The sequence below is a fragment of the Lynx canadensis genome, chromosome B1 (genome assembly GCF_007474595.2).
Source record: "Lynx canadensis isolate LIC74 chromosome B1, mLynCan4.pri.v2, whole genome shotgun sequence".
In the NCBI taxonomy this organism is placed as follows: domain Eukaryota; kingdom Metazoa; phylum Chordata; class Mammalia; order Carnivora; family Felidae; genus Lynx; species Lynx canadensis.
The window spans coordinates 50,607,737-50,632,488 of record NC_044306.2 but is presented as its reverse complement, the minus strand read 5'-3'; the positions used below and the strand labels follow the sequence as shown (position 1 = coordinate 50,632,488).

The following is a 24,752-nucleotide window of genomic DNA, read 5'->3' as shown; positions in this document are numbered from 1 at the left end:
CTACTCTAGTTCTTACCGTGTTGTATGTAGAGCACCACCCTCTAGATGTAAACGCTGTAAAGAGCTGAGTGAATGAGTACCTTCAGCTCTGCTCTGAACCAGCATTATGACCTTTGGTAAGTCTGTCAATCTTCCTGGGTCTCAATTTCTCATCTGTAAAATGAAGTAATTTCATTAGATGACTTCAAAGAGTTCTTTCAGCTTCAAAAAATCCTGCCTTCCAAAATTCAATTTCTTTCCTATGTCCATTTAATTTGCAATTGCCACATTTGAAACAAAGCTTGCCTGATTTGCCTAATTAAACAATTAAAGAGTAACAAGAAGCTTTATACTTTCTCCTTGAATGAGTGCCAGTTCTTTTGTTGCTGTTTCCTTTTTGCTAATGGCATGAGGCCATTTTTGAATATAAGCATATTGTTACTCATGCACAAGGGCTTTTAAAATATCAAGTATTTGTCATTTGCCAGGTTTCCTTTTCTCAGCACAAATTAAAGCACAATATGCTTGCTTTTTCCCTTTGGTAGTTATTGTTACAAATCCCCTTTTACCCAATAGCATTTGCTGTTCATGTGGGCTAACAGAATGCCGTAGTTCTTGAAGGGCAACACTCCACCATGGTGCTGTTGGTGAACTGAATTATAATCTGACATGTAATTCATGTGATCTTTATATATAACATTGGAATTTCATTAATGTGCATCTTCATTAATGTGCAAACAGTGTGATAGATATCAGTGTCTAGAAGCGAAGAGGAAAGCAAGTGATCACACAGACTTGGCGGAAGTTGCTTCTGCTTTCTAGAGTCTAGATTACTTATGTTTCCTTCCTTTTCATGTGCTGGAGTGTATTTCCTTCAAAGACCTCATTAAGCTTTGTTTTCTGTGGAAAACCTAGTTTTCAGTAGTGGATGAATAAACAGATACATAGTCTGTGATTGTATTGAACTGTTAGCAGTACCTAGGGAATTATTTTGACTCTGGCACTAAGACAAAATAACTTGGAAAGCTATCCAGTCACCTTACTTGCTCCTCAGATCTGAGCTCTCACTCTGTTGCCAAGTGGCACTTTGTTGCTATATTATTGTGGGTGACTGGGGGGGAGTGAAATCATATTGGACTTGAAGGCAGAGTACAACTGGATTAGAATATTGTTCAGTTTACTAGTTCTGGATCTTTAGGCAGAGTATTTGACCTGCTTTGTCAGAACAAACCTCTGGTTTTTCTTTTGTTTTTTATCTGTAAAATAATTCACAAAAGGCTGAGGACTAAGTAAAATTTGTACAAGGATGGTATAAATCACAGATTGCACAAACAAATTTTAGATGTATTGATATTGGAAAAACCTTTTATCTTCAAAGATAAAAAGTTGACTTTTTTATGATCTTTGATTCCCCATATTGGCCTGCTTGAGAATCCATAATTCAGTGATATCCTATTGCTGAAAGAGGGTATCAGATCTCTTTTTTTGGGTTGTTCTTTTCATCTTGGGATAGTATATTAGGGTATTATTAGATGTCTATTGCTATGTAACAGATTACCCCTAAAACTTAATAGCTAAAAACAACAACCATTTATTATCTCATAGTTTCTGTGGGTCAGGATTCTGGGTGTGGCCTAACCAAGTGGTTCTGGCTGGGGTCTCCCATGTGGCTGCAATCAAAGTGTCATCTGGGGCCTTCATTGCAAGGTTTGACCCGGGGTTGGATCTGCTCACCTCAGTGGTTGTTGGCAGGCTCCAGAAGATCTCTTTCCATATTCACTTTTGAGGTCTCTTCATAGGGCCACTTCACTTCATGACAGTGGTTTCCCAAGAGTGAGAGAAAATACCCACAACAGAAACCACAGTCTTTTTATAATCTAACCTCAAAAGTGACATGCCATCACTTCTGCTGTATTCTGTTCCTTAGAAGTAAATCAGAAGTCCTGCCCACACTCAAGAGAGGGGGATGGTACTGAGGTATGAATACCTGGGGATGAGGATCCTGGGGGGCTGTCTTAGAGGCTGCCTGCCACAGGAGGGTGACATACAGCCTTTGGATGGTGAAGCGGAGTCCGGGTGGACTTGATTTCTAGTTTTGTAATTCTGAGTTATATGTAGTTGTTTTTTAGTGTTGTCAAGTGAAAGTTTTTTGAATTTGTTGGAGCCTGTTCTAAAGCCCATTTCACCATACTGATCAGTTTTAGTATAATGAAGAGAGTATCTTTTCTTCAGTACCCTTGTCTGAACTGTAGAAGTGGTCGTGTAGAAAGTAAAGCCTGTTTGAGTAGTTTTTGAAGTGCTGTCAGAGGGAATAAAATCAGGTGCCTCCAACATATCTTTTGTTTTAAAGACTATAATTCTACCTAGAATTCTTGAAAAATTCTTGAAAAAAATTACAAGATGACTGATAGTCTGTAACAGCAACACTTTCTGAGCCATTATTTAGGCTTCACATAGATTCCAAGTACATGGCATCATGCGCTAGATTGTAGGTAATCACTCTTTGATCAGATAACAAATAACATTATGATTGTTCAGTTTCTCTAAGGAAGATTTTTAGTCATTTAAGAAATCATTGTTTTTTGTTTTGAGTAGTGTGCTGACTTACGACATCATATTGCCTGTTAGAAGAGGACAAATTAACTTAGAACCAGTTGTTATTAAACTGAAATAAATGGAGCCTTTTTTGTATTTCCCCGTCCTTTCTTAATAACCAGATCTCCCTTCTGCAGAAACGTAGCTTGGCAGAGAAGAAAGAGCATGGGACTGGGGTTCAGCATATCGGTATTTCAGTTCTAGTTTTGTCCTTAAATATGTGTTCTCTCACCCTTTCTGACTTCATCTTTCTCATATGATGTTTTCTTCCAACTTAAAAATCCTACTCAATTTCATTCTTCATCTAGGACAGTCTTGGGGGTAACAGCAAGACAGCCATGGTGGCCACTGTTAGTCCAGCCGCTGATAACTATGATGAAACCCTTTCAACTCTGCGGTATGCAGACCGCGCCAAGCACATCGTGAACCATGCTGTGGTGAATGAGGATCCTAATGCACGAATTATCCGGGATCTCCGGGAAGAAGTAGAAAAGCTCCGAGAACAGCTAACTAAAGCAGAGGTATAAGGCACAGCCAAGCCACACTTTATGGGTCTAGGAAAAGCTAGAACTTGAATTTTCTTCCCCTTAGCTGTAAGTGCTAAGTACTCCACTTAAAATTTTTGAGTTTCCTATAGTAAGAGAAATTTGAGATGAATAATAAATAAAGGCAGATAGATTTTCATAGTTGAAATTTAGAGAGTTTTTTTTTTTACAGGTGTGAAAGGATTGAACAGAAAGAGAGAATATAGGGAATTGAGAAAATGTTCCTTTCCACAGTATAGGCAGCAGACAAGAAAGAAGAGGTATAATTGAATAAGGGAGAGAGGGAGAGAGACGCTTGAAACAAAATGTATATAATTTTAGCACAGAAAATGGTGAAGAGTGGGCATAGACTAACTGGAAGAGAACTCAAGCAGATATTTGCTGTATCATTTGTTCACTGGCTGAAGTCAGAATGAAAATCTTAAGGACATCTTCCACTTCTTGATAACCTAGTTTTTTCATGTGGCTTAATTATGTTTATAGAAAAAGTATTTTATAGCAGAAATACCCACCTATTTAGAGGTACTCTATTTCTACTACCCTATGTACATTCTTTTTTTTTTTTTTTTAATTTTTTTTTTCAACGTTTATTTATTTTTGGGACAGAGAGAGACAGAGCACGAACGGGGGAGGGGCAGAGAGAGAGGGAGACACAGAATCGGAAACAGGCTCCAGGCTCCGAGCCATCAGCCCAGAGCCCGACGCGGGGCTCGAACTCACGGACCGCGAGATCGTGACCTGGCTGAAGTCGGACGCTTAACCGACTGCGCCACCCAGGCGCCCCTACCCTATGTACATTCTATAACGTATGGTATTTATGTTCCATTACTGAATTTGAAACCTACACAATTCTAACCTGCAACCAAATGTTTTTCTTTTGAAAAGTGAAATAAAATACCAGATTCAGGATCTCCACTTTATTAGCATTTCTGTTCCCACAATTTCCCAGGACTATGGGACTCTTTCCTGGTGTTGGGACATTAGCCCTTTCTTTTCTTATAACCTGTTTTCTGGTAGTAGATTGGTAAAATACATGGTCAAAACGTCATTTTGGTTATATTTTTGCCTGTTGAAACTTATCCTGTTTTTATAGGAATAATTTTATGGTTTATTAAGATTCTTTGAAATTTTGTTTCTGTCTTCCTGGTATTAATAACACCATTCAGTTTGTAACATGTACGTCTGTATATACTTGAATCAATACCTGAAGTCATCAGTAGAGACTAGAATGAATCCTGTGTATAAGTCTAGATATATGACCTATTGGGATTTAAAAATAAGCCCTTGAGAACTTGAACTTTCTGCGAAGCTACATCTTCACAGTGACAATTGGTTGGAGGAAAAGGAAGCAGTTAGGTCTTCCTTTCAAGCCCACCTTGGATGACTGAATGAGCTTGTGGGGTGCATACAGTCTGGATGCTGTGTGTCAGTGGCATTCATTGTTATGTCTTAAGTAGATCAGAGACCTTGGTGACTTGTAGAGCTGAGAGGAGGCAGACTGTTATTTTTATCCTTCTGGATTTAGTTAATGCTTTCTTCAGAGCATGGTACAGACATTTCATGAAATAAACATTTTGCTTATAGGCAATGAAATCTCCAGAGCTAAAAGACCGGCTAGAAGAATCAGAGAAGCTAATCCAGGAAATGACTGTGACCTGGGAGGAGAAATTAAGGAAAACCGAGGAGATTGCACAGGTTTGTGCTTTCTGATTAAAGACACAGAAACCTCTTGGCAGTTTGTGCAATGCAACTCAGATGTCATTTTGGGTTCCTATTTTGATTTTTTAGCTTTGAAGATGGCAAATCTAGCACCACTAATAAGAACCTAGATTCAAGAGTCTCTGCCTTACAAAGATAAAGAAGACAAATTACAATTAATTGTTCATTGTGTAAGAAATATTTGTTTAGGGTCATAGAAGTTTTTTAAATGAAATAACTACTTTGTAGCCTCTGACTCTGAATACCTAGTTAAGTAAGACCTAAGGAACTTACCCAAACTATAAAATGCTTAGTGGTAGATATTAGGCTATAAGCCTCTGGCTTCATTATGACAACTCAGTAAAAGTAATATGAAATACCTAAATCTGAGGTGACTGTCTCTCACACTTAATACAGGTAGAGTTGTGAAATTTTAAGGTAGGAACATTAGCGTTTGGAAAGAATCTTAAATGTCTAGTTGTTTACTTAGTAAAAGACTTGCTCCATGGCTTTCCTGTTAGATGGATGTTCAGCCTCTGCTCTTAAAAATAGAATGTGGAGTTCAGTACCCCATTGAGCAGTCTTTTCATGGTAAGGTTACCTCTGCCTGTTCCCCTCCTTTTCTAAAGTTAAAAATCTCGAGTGTTTTCAACGGTTTCTTGTTTAGTAAATATATATAACTTGGTATTTCTTTTGTCACCCAGCAGGTTCCATCTTTAAATGTGCTGCCCAGAATCAATCTATACATCAGATGTTGTAGGATGGTACTACTGTCATGTAGCATAAAGTGGATGTTATATTTATATTAGTGCAGACAGACTTTAAATATTTTTTATTATAGTCATTTTCAAAATAGATGAAAACAAGAGAAGAGTATGATGAATCTACATGTACCATCACCCAGTTTCATTAAAGATCACCATGTAATCCATCTTGTTTTAACTGTATCCCTATCCTGGGTTATTTTAATACATATCCTTCAAATTACAGAGAAGAGAATATTCCAGTGTATGAACTCCATTTCTCGTTACATATTTCACTTGTTTTTCATAAATTATAAGTCATTCTAATAATTATCCAGTTTAGAACTAATTTGTGTGAGCCTTTTTGAGCTACTCCAAAAGTAAACATTGACCCTGAAGTGCTGCTGTATTTGAGTTGCTTTGCTGCTACAAGACAGGGTCGGTCTTAAGTAAAATTGCAGTGCAAATACTGGTGAATACTGGTGAATCTTATCGTTAGCATATTTTCCTTACCTAACTATTCTCTGCCTCTTTCACACGTCCCTTTTGAGAACCCTGCCTGATTTTATCTCACACCTCATTTAGCACCTTATCTTTGCAAACCCCCAGGCTTCAGTGCTGCTGAGCTTGCTAACTCCTCTTTCATGGGAAAAGACCTGGTCTGTTAGTCATTGACCTTTTTCCAAAAGAGACGAGCATATCCCAAATTGTATTTCTGGCAGTATAGACACAAATTGTTAATAAGTCTTCTGGGAAGAAAAATGGTCCATGGTCAAATAACTTTGGGATGGTATCCCTAAAAATAGCAAATTCTTCAGGCTGTAATTTAATTGTGCTGCAAACTTACTATGTGGCCCTAATTAAATGACTTAGCCTGTCTTGTCTTTCCTCAGAATCAAAGGCTTTTGGTGGCTGTGACTCATTACTATTTGTTATTTATATATAGTCAAAGACACCCTACTTTGCCCCAATTCATATACTTTAATCGTAGAGCATTGGTTGCAGGAGTCATGCGTATCCCCCTATATGCAGACATTCATATATTGTGTGGTCTCAGAGACAGTCATAAAAAAGAAAGGTTCATACTCTTATTATGAAAGTAGTACTTGATGCATATGCAAGTTTTATTCATTTATTTATTTAGCACATGCTCAAGCAGAGGAGGGGTGGCAGGGAGGTAGAGAGAAAGAGAGAGAGAGAGAGAATGAGAATAAGAATGAATATGAATTGCAAGCAGGCTCCACGCCCAGTGCAGAGCCCAACGTGCAGCAGGGTCGATCTTACCATTGTGAGATCATGACCCGAGCCAAAATCACAAGTCAAATGCTTAACTGACTGAGCCACCCAGGTGCCCCTACAAGTTTTATTTTGATAAATTTACAAACCTGATGTTTTGAGTGCTCACTGGTTATGCACTGTGCTTGCTAGGTGCCAGGAATTCACAGTGGATAGATAGGATCCATGCCCTCATAGAGAAATGGTCAAGTAAACAAGTCTGAGTTACCAAGTATGAGAACAAGTATACTTCAGATAGAAGAAACAGGTGTAAAATCTCTTAGAGCATTCTTGACACTTTGAGGGACCTGGAAGAGTTCCATTTAACTATAGCACAGGCTTTGAGAGTAGGAATGATAAGACATGAAGGTGGAGAGGAAACGGGCCAGATTGAAGGGCCTTGTGGACTTTGTTGAGGGAGTTTGGCCCTTATCTTGCTGGGGAATCACTGAGGGTATCAAGCAAGGGAGTTTATTGAAAATTTGGCCTTTTAGAAAGATCACAGTTGGTAAAACACCTTTGCTCATATGTATAGAACTAAGTGAGAAACACAAATTCAAGATGTTAGATATTTTTAAGAAGGAACATTGAGAATTCATAGTATACTTGGTTGCTATTGGTAATGGCTTATTTTTCAAAACAAAGTTTTAATTAACAAAATGAAAAACATTATATAGTTTGGAAAGAAAAAATGCAATAATCTATAATACCATGTCCTAAGATAACATAATTAAATTATAAAATTATTTAATGATTATTCCAACGTGAGACCTTTTATATCTTGCTGTGTCAATAGCTATGGAATTAATCCTTCTCTAATACATTTATAGGAGCGACAGAAGCAACTTGAGAGTCTTGGAATATCTCTTCAATCTTCTGGGATTAAAGTTGGGGATGATAAATGCTTCCTTGTTAATCTGAATGCTGATCCTGCTCTGAATGAACTTCTGGTTTACTATTTAAAGGTGAAGTAACAGGCTTTGCTGCTATTTCCTGCCATGATATAGAACAATATTTCATAGTATTTTTTTTAACTTGAAGAAACATGCTTATTCAAAAATAATGAATTAACACAATTGTTTCTATTCGAATAAACTAGAAGGTAGAAAAATATTGAGTTTCTGAGATTAGTTACCCTTTTTAGTCTTCAAGTGATGTAATTCAACCTAGTAATATAAAAACTAATATTCTGATGTTATTTTCAAGACATTACGTATCTTAGCTACTATGATTGACTGTGATTTATGCCAGGGAGCTAAGTAGATAACTTTAAAGCTTAAAGAATGACTTTTCGAACTAAACAATTTATTAGTAGACTAAAGTTTTTGTCATTTATATGAAGCACACCCTTTTCTGAGTGGTTATCAGATTACAAGAGGAAATGTTTAAAGAAAGTTATGGTGTAGGACCACTTACTATGAAATTTGTTTCCAGTAATTTAGGAAAATTCAAAAATTTGGATTATTGACTTATAAAAAAAGAATAGATGACTTAGAGAGTGAGAGGGTCAGAAACCCAAATAGCGATGTATGTTGAAATCTGTAAATTGTGGCACTTATCAGGAAGACAAGAGACAACTTTAGAATAAGCAGGACTCCTGAGACACTACATAAATTACGAGGAGGAGCTCACCAAAATCACCTTGTCCCAGGGCGTAAATGAATTAGGTAATGGACTATATGATTTTGACTTGTGGTTAATATATACTGGGAGGAAATCTTTTCCACCCTTACAATATGGATACTATATATGTAGGTTTAACTGAAGTGACTAAGAAATTAAAGATGATGAGCTGGTAAAGTTGGAAACTGCTTTAAAATTAGAAAATTGTGTGGTTTCATTTCTAAAGAGACTAAAGAATTCACGACGCATTGGCCAGTTTCCCAGGTTTTATTAAAGATATCCTGGGGTAATTGGTTTGTGTTATTTTGATAAATAAAGCCCCTTTATTAATGAGTATCTGATACCATGTTGTAGTATGCTGTGAATTAAATTGTGTTTTTGATACATATAGTATATGTGCACTCTCAGCTGTTGTGTTCAAGTGGGAGCAACATGGGAGTGGCAGGGAGATGACCCACGTTTTTAGTTTGGTGTGCTGCTGAACGGATGTGTGATCTCAAGTCCTTTGCCCCCTCCAGTCTACAGATCCATCCTCTATAGAACGGTGCTTTCCCTGTCTGACTCTCTCACAGGAGCCCTATGAGGATTAAATAAGACTTGATATTTACAAAGTACTTTGTAAACAGAAGCACTGTAAAATATAAAATATTCCACATACCATCTTCTTACTTGATACTCAGCGTGGTACCTTATGTATATTACCCTTGTCTATTGCAAAAAAAAAAAATGATAAGTGATCATATCACTTACTATGTTTCTTAATGATGTGGGCAGCATTTTCTGTTAGGGTTTCAGCTATAGGTATTCATATGCTTTAGGAGAGGTACAAGACAGAATAAGGCACAAATATTCTTCCCTTTTTATTTCTCAGAACTATGAATTCTTTTTCTTTCTGATGTGATGAAGTTCAAATTGGAACACACACATACGCCAACAAAAAAAAAAACCTGATTCTATCTGTTCCTTAACTAAAAAATTAAACAAAGAAACTATTTAAAGACTTTTGGAGAGTAGTCAAAATATTTCTGGTCATCTTGTGTGGAGGTGTTGGGATTCTGTTTCAGACTGTGTGGTCAAGCCTGTTTTGGCAGAGTCTAAGGCAGTGTTGATTTCTTCACTGCCCAGGCTAACCTCGTGACAAAAGTATATTCATGACCAAGCACATTCAAAAGGATGATCTCAATCCAAGAACAGTTTTTGCTTCAGTAAAGTGATACCATGATGTGGGTTGGAAGAATCTGGAGGCTGAGCATTTTTTATTTCTTGCCTTCAAATTCTGAAATCAATTTAGATGCTGGACAGATGACTTCATATCTCTGGGTGATTTTCAGCACCCCATCTATAAAAGAGGACCCTGGATTAAATTATCTCTAACGTTCTTTTTAGTTCCAAGTGGTATGATTCTCTTCCAGAACAGAATCCTCCATATATTTGTTTTGTCTGGAACTGGTAGAGGCAAGGTATGGTGGCCAAACCATAGGTGGAACATAACTCACAAGATAATTTTGCATCTAATTTGCATGTGTGGGCAGTCTTTACATGTCATGGTTCCAACATACACAAATTCCAGTTACCACAATCTAGTAGATGATGCTGACGCCACTGCCGTTTGTGAGATTCTACACATGCAGCCAGGGAAATGTTGTGAAGATGAACTTACCGATGTAAATAATGAAAGTGTGATGAGAAGGATGAAGATGGCTCAAAGGGACACTGGAGAACACTTCACACTAAAGGAGCTCTTGGAGATATTTCACAGCATCTAGAGCACAGAGGTTAAAACGGTAGAAGCTTAGAAAGGAGTATCACAGTTTGCCAAGGCACAGGAAATATGCTCCCTCCATATTGTAAGTTACGTATTGAGAAGAAGGCAGGTACTGTTTATACTACTCCTGATAAGCTTTTAACAAAAATAAGATACTTTTTGTTTTTAAATAGGCTGCATGCCCAGCATGGAGCCCAAAGTGGGGCTTGAACTCACGACCCTGAGATCAAGACCTGAGCTGAGATGGGGCACTTGGATGACTCAGTCGTTTAAGCATCTGACCCTTGATTTTGGCTTGGGTCATGATCTCACGGTTGTAAGATTGGAGCCCTGCGTCAGACTTTGCGATGACAACACAGAGTCTGCCTGGGATTCACTGTCTCTTTACCTCTCTCTCTCTACCTCTCCCCTGCTCGTGCTCCCTTTCTCTCTCTCTCAAAATAAATAATCTTTAAAAAAAAAAAAAAAAAAGACCTGAGCTGCGATCAAGAATCCAATGCTTAGCCAGCTGAGCCACCCAGGCACCCCAGAAATAAAATGCTTTAAATTTCAGTGTTTCTTTTTAAAAAAAAAATTTTTTTTTAACGTTTATTTATTTTTGAGACAGAGAGAGACAAAGCATGAATGGGGGAGGGCCAGAGAGAGGGAGACACAGAATCTGAAACAGGCTCCAGGCTCTGAGCTGTCAGCACCCAGCCCGATGCGGGGCTCGAACTCACGGACGGCGAGATCATGACCTGAGCCGAAGTCGGCCGCTTAACCGACTGAGCCACCCAGGCGCCCCTCAGTGTTTCTAATAGTCTAAATTACAGTATACTAAATAAATATCGGTTTTACTATTTTTTCGTTATCCTATATGTTGTAACAGTAAGAAAAATTTTAATGGTTTTACAGACATTTTAAAAAGTCACAGAATAATTGCAGTTTCCCCATTGATTATTAAGATCTCCTTGCAACGTTATTTTTACAATCCTTTGCTCTCATGCAAATCAAGGACTGCCTGTGATTCTAAGACAGTCTTGGACATTTATACCAGTGCCAGCCAAGCTTCTAGAGGGAAGAGCTGCTTCCCCCACCTTAAAAACATTATGCTAGTAATACACTTTGTTTTCTGAAGAGTTTTATAAACACATACTAGAAAAAGAGGGGGGATTTGTGCCCAAATTCCAACATGCAGAGATGACCACAGTTAACATTTAATAGTTTTATCTGTATCTGCTGGGTCTATTCCTATATGTATGTCTATAGGCTTATACTGATATATATATATATATATTTTTTTAATTTTTTTTAACATTTATTTATTTTTGAGACACAGAGAGAGAGAGCATGAACAGTGGAGGGTCAGAGAAAGAGGGAGACACAGAATCTGAAACTGGCTCCAGGCTCTGAGCTGTCAGCACAGAGCCCGACGCGGGGCCTGAACCCACGGACCGTGAGATCATGACCTGAGCTGAAGTCGGCCGCTTAACCGACTGAGCCACCCAGGCGCCCCTGATATATATTTTTAAATTACAGAAATGGGATCACAGTATAATTGATTCTCATCATGCCTTTCAATTATCCTCCAGATCTCTCAGGAGGGCTATTTTGCTTATGTGGTTCTGGATCTGCTCTTTGCACAAGTCAGCTATTAATGGCCCTGGAAACAAGGCTGATTCTGAAGGATTTGGAGCAAATTATACATGTACACACTTGATAAGGATTCATACCAGCGATTCAGCAACAACTTTAAATGTTTTTATTTATTTTTGAGACAGGGAGAGAGCACGCACTAGCAGGGTAGGGAGTAGGGGGCCAAGAGAAGGGGAGACGGAGGATCTAAAGTGGGCTTTGTGGCCCAAGTGTCCATCGATGGATGAATGGATAAAGAAGATGTGGTACATATATACAATGGAGTATTACTTGGCAATCAGAAAGAATGAAAACTTGCCATTTGCAACTATGTGAATGGAATTAGAGGGTATTATGCTAAGTAAAATTAGTCAGAGAAAGACAAAAATCATATGACTTCACTCATATGAGAACTTTAAGAGACAGAACAGATGAATGTAAGGGAAGGGAAGCAAAAATGATATAAAAACAGGGAGGGAGACAAAACATAAGAGACTCTTAAATATGGAGAACAAACAGGGTTACTGGAGGGGTTGTGGGGGGGGGGAATGGGCTAAATGGGTAGGGGGCATTAGGGAATCTACTCCTGAAATCATTGTTGCACTATATGCTAACTAATTTGTATGTAAATTAAAAAAATAAAATTAAAAAGATAATAAAGTGGGCTCTGTGCTGACAGCAGAGAGTGGGACGTGGGGCTTAAACTCATGAACCGTGAAATCATGACTGAGCTGAAGCTGGTCGCTTAACCAACTGAGTCACCCAGGTGCCCCAGGCAGCAGTTTTATTTATTTATTAAAAAAATTTTTTTTTTAATTTTTTTTTTTTTTTTGAGAGAGAGACAGAGTGTGAGTGGGGGAGGGGCAGAGAGAGAGGGAGACACAGAATCTGAAGCAGGCTCCAGGCTCTGAGCTTCCAGCACAGAGCCTGAGGTGGGGCTTGAACTCATAAACTGCGAGATCATGACCTGAGCCGAAGTCGGATGCTTAACCGACTGAGCCACCCAGGTGCCCCTTTAAAACTTTTATTAAATGTTTGTTTATTTTTGAGAGAGACATAGACAGAATGTGAGTGGGTTGCGGCAGAGAGAGAGGGAGACACAGAATCCTAAGCAGGCTCCAGGCTCTGAGGTGTCAGCACAGAGCCCGACACGGGCTGTGAGATCATGACACTCAACTGACTGAGCAATCCAGGCACCCCTCGGCAGCAGTTTTAAAACACATGTCTTTTATAGTATAGCTCCCATTGAAAGTAAACTACCTGTTGTCCTCTTTGCCAGTATTCACAGTCACCGACTGAAGTGATGAGAATGGCAGAGGCATCAGCCATTCAGTGTTTATGGAGCTGTGGGTTGGGCCCCAAGGACCCCAAGATGGAGAAGACACAGTCATGGCACAGTAGGAGTTCTTGGGTTGGCAGCGGTTTGGTCTGTGTGGTGTAGTGTTTGAATTTGTAAAAGATGGGAAGATAGCATTCCTGCCCTTTTCACCTCCATTCCAGAAAAGCTGTCTTCAGAGTCTAGGTTCTGTTAAGCTAGCATGACTTCTTTGTTAAAGAATTTTGATTACTTAGATATGTGAAGAGTAACAGGTACTTTTCTGCTTAGTGCCCTTGGTACTTACTTACCTTTTCCTTCAGAAATTATCTGGGAATGCTGGTAAGACTGAGGGACCTCATGGGCTTTATCATATGCTACTTTTTCTTCTTGCAGGCTGGGAAAAGCTACCCTGTGAAATATGTCACTAGTGGACAAGTCCTGTCTCTCTTCATCTTCCTTTTTCCCCTCCCTCTTTTCCCCTCTGTCTCTGTCTTGCTCTTTCTTTTAGGACTTAGCTGGTCAAAGGGAGATTCTCAAAAGAGCCACATAAATAGTTGATTTTTAAAGGAAGCAAGGTACAGTAAATTCATAGAATAGTTAACTAATCTTCTCCAGTGAAATTAAACTTAAACGGATGAAAAAAGGTTAAAAACCATTTCTAGCCTCTGATTATTTCTGAGATTTTTACATATGGTATTTTATATTTGCTAAAGTTTTCCCTAAAACCAGTCTACTTTATTTTTTTAAATTTGTTTTTAATGTTTATTTATTTTTGAAAGAGAGAGAGAGAGACACAGAGCACAAGCAAGGGAAGGGCAGACAGAGAGGGAGACACAGAATCCAGGCAGGTTCCAGGCTCTGAGCTGTCAGCACAGAGCCTGATGTGGGGCTCGAACTTACGAACTGCGAGATCATGACCCGAGCTGAAGTCAGGCGCTTAACCAACTGAACCACCCAGGCGCCCCAAAAGTAGTCTGGTTTAAGAATCATTGTATCCACCTATCACAAAGAGACTGAAAAGCCACCCCTGATTAATTTATCTTGTTTTGATTACCTTGTACTTTCATAGCACTTAGATACTCATTAGATAAACTGTGCCAACCTATGATAAGTTTATTTTTTTTCCTTGTCATTGTTTTTATTGCAGTGCTTAGAGCACAATAGGAAGAACTTATCAAAAAGCTTATTGTTTAAGTTGCCTAAACATCAAACAGTAAGGCTTTGGCAGATTGAGCTGTTAGAGTGCAGTGTTTGAGATTACAGTGAATCATCATCCAAATCAGGATAGATTATAACCTCAACTGAGAGATTTAAGTTGTCACTGACATTGTAAGCACCATAATTGGGACTTTGTCTCTTGTGACTCAGTGCCCAACTCATAATAGGTACTTAGTATACATTTGTGAAAAAAATGAAGTTTTCCTTCCAGAATTTGGATTAGATCTTTGCAGGTTTGTGTTAATATCTTATCTCCAATAATTTTTAATTCAGTCTATCAATAGATACTTAGCATACACCACGTGTCATGTACTGTGCTCATTGTTGTAGAAGATGCAGGAGTTCTGTGAAGACTGCTGTCTAAATAAAGGAAAAAAGCAACATTTGTGCAATTGATAGTGAAATATGGTATCCCCTCCAAGGGGATTCAGAGAAGGGAGAAGTCAGTGTTGCCTACCGGTGAAACTTTCTCAAGTAGAAGATGACCCTCAATTAGAAGACCCCTGTATTTAGATGAAGGAAAAAGGGAGCCTTTCAAGCAAAGAGAACAAGAGCAAAGGCACAGATGTGGACCTGAATCTGTGTGCAGTCAGACTATGGTAGTGGGAGTTGGTTCTAGACTCAAACCCCAACCTGGGTTATATAGTTCAAGGCAAGTGCTTTGACAATTTTTCCTTCTTTTTTAGGTGGTCTTGGGCCCTTTTTCTCTATAGACTCTTTTCTCCCCCCTTTTGGAACTTCACTTCACTGTGGGGTTGGTGTTGTACGGTGGGGGGGGGGCGGGGGGAGCCAAAGTGGGGAATGCAGATAGGCATGGAATAGATTCTTTAGGCCTGCTACTGAGCATCACAAAGCATTACTTGTAGTTTCATGGAGTCAAACCCTGTTCTCCAGATTAGGAAAGTATAGGATTGGCCAGGAAGCCTCAGCTAATCGTGAAGAGTAAAACTTTATGTGGAATGTCCTCTGTATTTTATATACTCCTTGGGGACTGAATAGGATACCATGGGGCAGCTCTGGATCCCAGCTCTTTGTTTCCTTAGAATCAATCACCACTGCAGTACAGCTGAGAGAGGAAACCCCCAGGAAAGGTGAAATGAATATACCAGTGGGGAAGGGCCCTTTTTATGAGATTGAGGTCCCAGAAGAGATGGGAATCACTGGGACCCACAACATAATTAGAAGGGTTACCAGCAAAGAGGAGGAGAGAATCATCTTCCTTTGAGTCTGAAGACAAATGATCATTTATTTTTCCTTTATATTTTTTTAATGACTAATTGTACCAGGCATGTGTTAAGTGCTTGGATTACAGTGGGGAGCAGGTCAGGCTGTTCTCTGCTCTTGTGGTGTTTCCATGTTAGCTGTGGAGACATATAGTAAACCAACCTATAGTCAGTGCTAGGTAAGGAATTGAAATAGAGTGGTGGGGTGGTTATATCTGATTGTCAGTTCCGAGTACACCTCCCTGAGAATGTTCCCTTGAAAGGTGAGATAGAAATGATAAGAAACTACCAATATCAAGGTTAGATGGAGGAACCAGCCAGTGTGCTCAAAGAACAGATAAAAGGCCAGTATGGCCTTATCGTGTTCCAGGAGAAGGGGGAGTAGTAGGAGCTAGGATAGGAGAGGCAGTCAGGGCCACATCACTGAGCGTTTTTTGTAAGCCTGAGTAAGAATTTGGACTTCATTAGAAGTTCAAAGGGAAGCCACTTGAGGGTTTTAAATAGGGGGTGCTGCATGATCAGCTGTTGTGCTGGGAGTGGATGGGGGTGAGGGATTAGGAGTGGAGAGATAGTAGGAGGCACCTGTATTCACCCGAGCAATAGAGTGTAAAGTGTGATAGTAGAGGTGGAGGGAGAATGAGCCAATTCTTGATATGTTTTGGAGGGACAGTCTGTAGGGATGTTCTGATCAACATGGATCCAGGAGTAGGCTGGTAAGGGGAAGATAGGACTCAGTAGCACCTAACCTTTTTAGTTGACTACCTGGGTGGTGGCAGTACCACTATTAATGGAGAAGAGAATAGACTCATTGGGTGGAGGTTGGGGGAGCAAAAGTTCTGCTTTGGCCCTTTCACTTTGAAATGTCTTTAGATACTCAAATGTCATTAAGAATGACATTTAGAGGGTGGGTCAGTTGATTAAGCCTCCGACTTGGGCTCAAGTCATGATCTTGTGGTTTGTGGGTTTGAGCCCTGTGTCCGGCTCTGTGCTGAAAGCTCAGAGCCTGGAGCCTGCTTGGGATTCTGTGTCTCCCTCTATCTCTGCCCCTCCCCTGCTTGCATTCTGTCTTTTTCTCTCATAAATAAATGAACATTAAAGACATTTAGACACCTTGAAATGTCTTTAGACATCCAAGTAGGCAATAAATAATGGTTATTGAGACTAGAATAGTGGTAGTGGAGGCAGGAAAATAATGAACTAAAGCTTATGGTTCCTGGTTAGTGATTTAATTTATATAGAAACAGTGTCGCAGGCAGGTGAGGTCTGAGGACCCAGGTGGGGTTCTCCAGAACCAGCCAAGAAGGTCCTTGACTTCATTCAGGATGGAAACCAAATGTAAGCCAAGAGGAAATGAGAGCAGTTTATTGAAGATATGTAGAGAAAGCAGATATAGACAGAGCAACTGGGAGACTCTGAAAGGAAAGTAAGTCTCATCTTTGTTTGAAGCCTGGGGTTTTTATTGAGGGTTGTGTCTTCTCAGGCATCCAGGAACATAGACAAGTGTTTAGGTGTCCTCCATAAGCCACTTGTGCCCTAGGGCCACAGTTCTTGGTGGATCAGTGGTCTTGGTCACTCCTTAGATGGTGTCTATTGTGCTGGAAGACTCCAAAGAAATCATTAACTCCTTTGCCTTTACCGGGAGGACACATTATCTGTTCTATAAGATGTGTATGTGTAGGGGGATGTGGGTCCTAGCAAGAACAGAAGCAGGAAAAGGAGCAAAACAAGCAGTTTTTCATAGGGTCCCTTTAGTTTTCCTGTCTCAACAGCATTTAAAACCCATGGGGCTGGATGAAGTCATTGTGATCAAGGGTCAGCAACTGTTTCCACTGGCCAAATCTAGCTCCCTGCCTGCTTCTATACGGCCTGGGAGCTAAGAATGGTTTTTACATTGTTTAAATAGTTGGAAAAGAAATAGAAAAGCTATAATATTTCAGACATGTGAAAATTATATGAAGTCCAAATTTCAGTGTTCATAAATAAAGTTTTGTTGGAAAGTAGCCACACTTGTTCATATGTGTGTTATCTGACTGCTTTCACACTATGAGGCAGAGTGGTTTTATAAAACTTGCAAAGCCTTACATATTTTGTATCTGACCCCTGATCCAGGTGTATGCAAGGAGGTGGCCTAGGGACACATCCAGGTCTTACCAGCGTTTAATTATGTATGGGCAGTCAGATGTTGAAGTGCAGAAGAGGGAACTTAACTTTTACATCCACTTTCTCAGTTGCCATCCAGAAAGCAAGGCTGGTGATTGGGGCTTCAAGAATTGCATAATTGTGACTCTACAGTAAGAAGAACACATCCATCATATCTTCTGTGAGGATTAGAGAGACCATGGGATTCATAAAATAATTGTAATCTTTTCAAAATGCTTAGATTTGAATAGCTTTCTATCTTTGTGGTTGACTCATCTTGATTGAGACCAGGTAAATGATGTGCAGCTTAAGTAACTGGTCTTCAGACCAATATTTTTGGTATATCATTGACATATGGCTCATGCTCTGAGAGTAGTATAAAGTATTTGGAATCAAGATTGCGATGGAAAATAATGAATATAGTATAGACATTAATGTAAAACTATAGCTTTAGGTTTAAAAGGTATAACTCAACTCTGCATTATTCCTTATAAGGAAATACAATTTGTAGAATGTATTTCAGAGAAAGCCAGAAATTCCCCCTACCCCATTCCATTTGCTTAAGAAAATCTTTTAGCTAAGGTAATGGATCAATATAAGAGGGCTCAGGGGAGATGATTTCAGTTTCTATACATGTAAGAATACAATGTTAATCAGTGAATTTGATTCTTTTGTAGGAACATACATTGATAGGGTCAGCAAATTCCCAAGATATCCAGCTATGTGGAATGGGAATTCTTCCTGAACATTGTATTATAGACATCACATCAGAAGGCCAGGTTATGCTGACTCCTCAGAAGAACACCAGGTAATGTACTTTAATTAGTGTTAATGTCATAATCTTTAAGAGGAAGAAAGGACACTACTTGTGGATGCTTGGCCTTTGCTTTTTAAGTTCACTTAATGAAGATATTCACTTCGTTACCAAGGCCTTTACATTTAACTTTTTAGTAGTTCTTAAGCCATGTTCCCTCTCTATACTCACCCTCGTGGCCTTATTTAAATAAGGCCCTCAACAAAAAAAAATAAAAATAAAAAAATAAGGCCCTTATCATATCTTGATTGGAACCTTTTCTCCTGGGTCACTCACCAGATAGCCGAATGGCTTTCTACTATTTTTGATACAAAATCCCTTACATCCCTCCTGTCTGTCTCCTATTCCTCTATGTCTGCCATTCCTTTGGGCAGCTAATTCCTGTTTGACATTCAAGGTTAAGCTCTGTCATTATCTACTTTGGGGGAATTTCCTGTTTGGTCTAAGTGAAGGGCCCCTAGTACATATTCCCATACACCTTATGCTTCCTGTCAACACTTTGTATTTGTATTTTTGTGGTCTCTTAGCCTTTATTACCCCAATGGACTATGACCTCATTGAGGACAAGGGCCCTTCTATTTTTGGTTCTCTGTCCTTAGTATGTAATAGAAGACTAGTATATAAGTGCTCAGTAAGTAATGGATGAATGAAGAGGTGTACCATTATATAATTTAAATGTTTGTCAGTTTGTTTCCTTGGGCTGTGTGTTATATAATGATCCATAACTGTTAACTGATTTATATTGAATTTCCAAATGTTGGACCATTTCATCCTGTGATACTGAATAATCATTAGTATCATTACTGATTTTATCCACAAAGTCTTTAAATATTGGTAAGCAATCAAGCTCATGGTGAAGGATGCAAATAAGAAAGGGGGAAAAAAAGAGAAGACACTGGGCCTGGCACTCCCAGTTAGGGCATGCCATTCTCCTATTAAAAAATCAACCTCAGGCAATGTTACTCTGAGGCTGTGATAAATAAGACAAAGCAGGCCACATCATCATTTTGTTTCAGCACAGACAAAAATCAAGGTCACTCTGCCACACACCAAATACCAAACACCTTCTCTTGGTTGAGGTGAGCGATTATTTCTTCACTTGTCCCATCTTCATCGGAGTCTCCCCTCCATAGATAAGATTTTTTGAAATGCCCGATCATACAGCATCCAGCACATACAGCACCCCATGCTGTCAGAGCCCTTCCCAAGTCATCCAGCTAAAGCCCAGATCCTGCCACAGTCCTTCCCAGCACAGTCTCACTGAGATACCCTGTGCTTCCTGGGGCTGTGTCTTCTCCCTGTGCATGTTCACCACAGGAGTGTTCCTCATGGTCTTTGGGTGGAGGACACAGACACAAGTCTTCCAAACTCCAGTTCTCACTTGAAGTTTACAGTTGGCAACAAATACTGCCATTCGTTTCCTTGCTTTTATTTGCAAGAAAATGCCCAAAATAACACTTTGTGTGTATGTCTTTTGCTCATGACACCCTTCATTCTTTGGTATGAATGGACACAGTGCTTTTTATGTACTTCCCATTTCGTCACCTGAAATGTTTAAAAAGTTGGGTACTCAGAGTCAAGAGTAAAAAAAAAAAAAAAAAAAAACATAGTAATTTTTACTGCATCATCAAAGACATTCTCAAAGGAAACATTTTTTAAAAATTGTGAGTGCATGGCAGTGAGTAGTCCAGTGACTACTAGAAATGTTTGGTGCCACTGCCTTGGTTTATGCTAAAACACCAGCAGTTTTACTCATTTGCTGGTATAAATGGCACAGTGAAAAAGGGCAGGTTAGCATTATTATAAAAATAGCTTTGATCTTGGGAACCCCCCAGAGACCACACTTTGGAAACTGTTATTGTGTTCATGCTTTTATTTACTAATTATAGCTTAACTGCTGTAGCTTTTAAAAATAAGCCTCTATATAAGTTTGCCTTTAATTAAACTCCTCATTGTATTTAAGGAATTTGTGTCATAAAAGCTAAAATCTGCTAATTTTAGTAGGTTCCCTCTTGTTATATTTTTTGAGCCTCGAGATTTACATAATCAGACTATAGGAGGACCAATTACTTCTAGTGTTTAAAAACCCACATGGCAAGTGAAATCTAGATACAGAGAGTAAGATTTTGTGTGTATGCATATACATAAAAAGTAATTAGCAATATAAAGCCAGGTAGTGCTTAGGATGGCAAAGAAACTAAGATACTATAGGCTGGGGTGATGAGCAGACTTTATAGAGGAAGCCGAAACCAGCTGGGCTGTGAGAGCTGAGGACTTGGGGGGAATGGAGAGGGACAGGAACTCTGTTCTAGTTTGCAGGACTGGCTGGTATAAGCCTGGCTTTGAAAGAAGAGTAAGTCAGCCATGTTCAGTGGACAGAACATAAACCTTTTGTTTTTTTGCCTGGAGTTGAGAATTCACTGGAAAGGGGAAAGGAGATAAAGAAGGCTTCCTTTTATGGGGCCTTGAGTATCAAGTTAAAGAACTTGACCTTTATCCTGTATCTAAGCAAATGAGTCCTTCAGCAGGAAGGAGGTTGGATGAAACTGGTATTCCAGGAATATCAGTCTTATAGTGGTATGCATAATTTTTCTGTTTATTTCCTGCCTCTGCAAATTCTTCCCTTCATATCCTTCTGTTCATCCATCTGTTGAACTCCATTGTCAAGATAAGCAGTCAAGTGGACCTGACAAGTCTTTTATATATTGATAGGATATGAATGTTTTTTCTGTGCTGTAGGAAGTTACAGAAGATTTTAGCATAGGTCTCATTTATTATTACTGATATCTGTAGATATTTCTAGATTCTAGTTGGTTGATTGGCTCTTATCCATGTAGATTGGACATATTCAATTTGAGTTGTAATGTATATGCTACCAGCTTTTTATTATTGGCTATAATAGTTCCATACTCCCTAATATACTATATAACAAATTTGAAACTTTGAAAAGTAGAGGATAATAATATATTATACTTAGTACCATAAGCTTTTTAGGTAAATCAGCAAAGAAGTAAATACAAATAATGAAATTTACTGGGAATCAATTTGGGGAATTGATTATTTTATTTTTCCTGGTAACTACATCTCTATGGTGTAGTAAAGGAGAAAACGTTGATAATCATTGTTTGCATGTTTGACCTCTTCTCCCCACAGAACATTTGTAAATGGCTCTTCTGTATCTAGTCCTATACAGCTACACCATGGGGACAGGATATTATGGGGAAACAACCACTTCTTCAGGTATGACATTATTCATGGCTCTTAGAGATTGTTGAAGATTGTACTCTGAAATAGAAGAATATATATTAGGTAAACTTAGCTCCATAAAAATTAGACATTATTTTGTGTACATATATATTTATTGACTGTATATAGTTTGTTCACTATATGGTTTGAGCCTAGAGGCATATGAACCCTATACTCAGGGACAATAAGGAGTTTACTTACTTATTTTTCCCTTTTCATTTCCCAGTGGAAGATGATTGTTTTGCCATCTGGTATAAGAATTCATTAATTTTTTTTCTGACATGCTTATTTTTTTATCTGTTTATTTTTTATTGGAAGAGTAGTACTTTTAGTTTCCTTCTTCATGAAATAAAATTTGTATTTCATTTAGGAATGTTTTCTGCTGCAAGTAATAGCAAACTGAACTATTAAAATGACTTAAACAGTTTGTTCACTGACAGAATAAGAAATCCAAAGGTGGATGGTTGGTAGCATTGGCTAAGCCTTTCAAAACTGTCATGGCAGAAGTCTTGTCACTGTTTCACTGTCTTGGCATTTCCCTGTGGTCTGTGGTCTAAAGATGGCTACACCACTCCAGGCATCAAAGCAGCATCTGGGCACATATGAAGAAACTGAGAGAGATGGGTGGTGATACTAGCCCTGTCTTCTTGATCAGAAAAAGAAATCTTCCAGAGTCCCCAGCAACCTTCTACTTTTGTCTCATTTGCTAGAATTTGCCTGTCACCTGTAAGAGAGGCTGAGAAAGTGTGTGTCCCGGGACTGCACACATTATTTCCCATAGAAAACTGGTGGTGTATTGCTAAGGAAGGGCGGACTAGAGATTGTACAGAATTAGAATCCTGCTGTGTTCCTCTTCCTGTCACTGGTCACCCTGCTTGGGATATCAGCTGACTTTTCTTATAGCTAATGGAGATCCTTTGCTTGTAGGCCAGTCAATATTTTGATTACTGAGGAAAGGGTAGAGGGGTACAAAGTATGTGGAAAATATTTTTCATTTTTTTCCTTCTCAAACTAAATCAAGTGGAAATTGCTTGGCTTGGTTTTCAAAACCTTCATAGTTTGGGATAAATTGATCTTTCCAGCATTATCTCCCACAATTCCTGCTATAGACATTTTGTGTGCCCCTGTGTTGTTTTATTCATAATTTCTCCAGACTATGAGAGTTTCCATTTCTACATCTCTTCTCATGCTGTTCCCACTGCCCTAATGCCCTGCTTTCTCCTTATTGTTTAAGGCTTGCCTCAGATGACTTCCTACTCTGTCATCCTTTCTGTTGTTATCACAGTGTTCCTCAGCTTTTCTTCAGCACCTCGCTTGTTACAGTCATGTGGCCAAGTCATGATGTCTGTTGTAACTATTCACACGTGTGTGTATGTATTTCTACTAGTAGAGGATAAACTTCCTGGTATAGTAATTGCCTTACACTTAACATGGTGCCCCCTTGGCATCTAACAAATACCAGTATTTAATGAATGGAATGAATATGTGCCTATCTTTATTTTAAAAATAATACTCTTTTTTTTCTCCCAAGACTGAATTTGCCTAAAAAGAAGAAGAAAGCAGATAGAGAGGATGAGGAACAAGACAGCTCCATGAAGAATGATACCAGTTCTGAGCAACTGGATGTAGACGGAGACTCCTCCAGTGAGGTGTCCAGTGAAATCAACTTCAATTATGAGTATGCACAGATGGAGGTTACCATGAAGGCTCTGGGTAATAATGGTGAGCAGATCTGTTGTGCATTTTAGAATCTTTTAAAGTTGGTGGAGAGTTAAACATGTTTGTGACTGAGACCTTTTAAATGTTAACCAAAAAAGGAAATCTTTATGTTATTCCCTGCACTCTATTCTTTTGTGTCTTTGGTTTTAATTTATTATATAAACTTTTCATTCTTTCAGCCTTAATTACAAATCACTGCCAACTTTATTCTTAGTGGTAGAATTTCTCAGATTTGACACTTGACTGCCACTCTTAGGTTATGTGTAGAACACACAATAAGACCTGCTTTTTCTGGATGGAAAACAGTTTGGCATATATCTAACAAGAATAGATGATATGATGAGTAATTGTGAGTAAGGAAAACTGAGTTTATTCCAAACTGTCTTCAAGAGTCTTCTTTTACTAATTAGGGTGACAAACAGCATAGCAATATATAGAACAGCATTTGAAATATATTGTGTTGTACAGTCACCTTTCATTCATTATTTACCTTTTTAAAAAAACCCTTGTTTAGATCCAATGCAGTCCATATTGAACAGCCTAGAACAACAGCATGAAGAAGAGAAACGATCTGCATTAGAGCGCCAGAGGCTTATGTATGAACATGAATTGGAGCAGCTACGAAGAAGGCTGTCTCCTGAGAAGCAAAACTGCCGTAGCGGGGACAGGTTTTCTTTCCACTCACCCAGTGCTCAACAGCGACTGAGACAGTGGGCTGAAGAGAGGTAGGTGCATAGGGCCTTTATTACACATGCACAGCCAGTGCTTGTTACTGTAACCTGCCCAGGTCAGATGCAGGGTGAAGAGATCTAGAAATTACTTGAAAAAAAGTTAGATTAAAAAGAGAGTGTTACAGCTTAAGAATCATTTGGCATTATCTTATTTTTTTCATTTTTGAAAGAAATAGGAATTACCAATTTATATTGATTTCTTTAAAGTTGCCCTTGTTAGGTACTGTCACATTTTAGTTTGTATGGCTTTTGGATTGAATAAACAAATATTTGTACTTAGAAGTTATACTTTATCATTGTATTATACTTTAGGTTCTGAAGCTTGGGTAGATGCTTTTTAAAAAAAAAGAAAAAAAAAAGAAAGGTGGTTATCTGGACTGATTAGTTCAGGTAGGTAAAGCATGGTGCTAATGAGATGCAGATTGCAAGTTTGATCTCTATATGGGCTAATTAGCATTGCACTAAAATGTCTCATCCACGGTTACAGATTGTACTTAACTAACCTCT

The 24,752-nt window shown here is 38.8% G+C and overlaps 1 protein-coding gene across 1 annotated transcript in view; it reads left to right on the top strand.

Moving 5' to 3' along the window:
* The window catches only part of KIF13B (kinesin family member 13B), a 204,537-nt gene that overhangs the window by 92,281 nt on the left and 87,504 nt on the right, over positions 1-24,752 (top strand). The window contains 7 exon segments of the mRNA XM_030312696.1: positions 2,883-3,095; positions 4,704-4,814; positions 7,666-7,800; positions 18,413-18,543; positions 21,703-21,789; positions 23,327-23,517; positions 24,029-24,239. Coding sequence (XP_030168556.1) covers positions 2,883-3,095; positions 4,704-4,814; positions 7,666-7,800; positions 18,413-18,543; positions 21,703-21,789; positions 23,327-23,517; positions 24,029-24,239 — 1,079 coding nt within the window.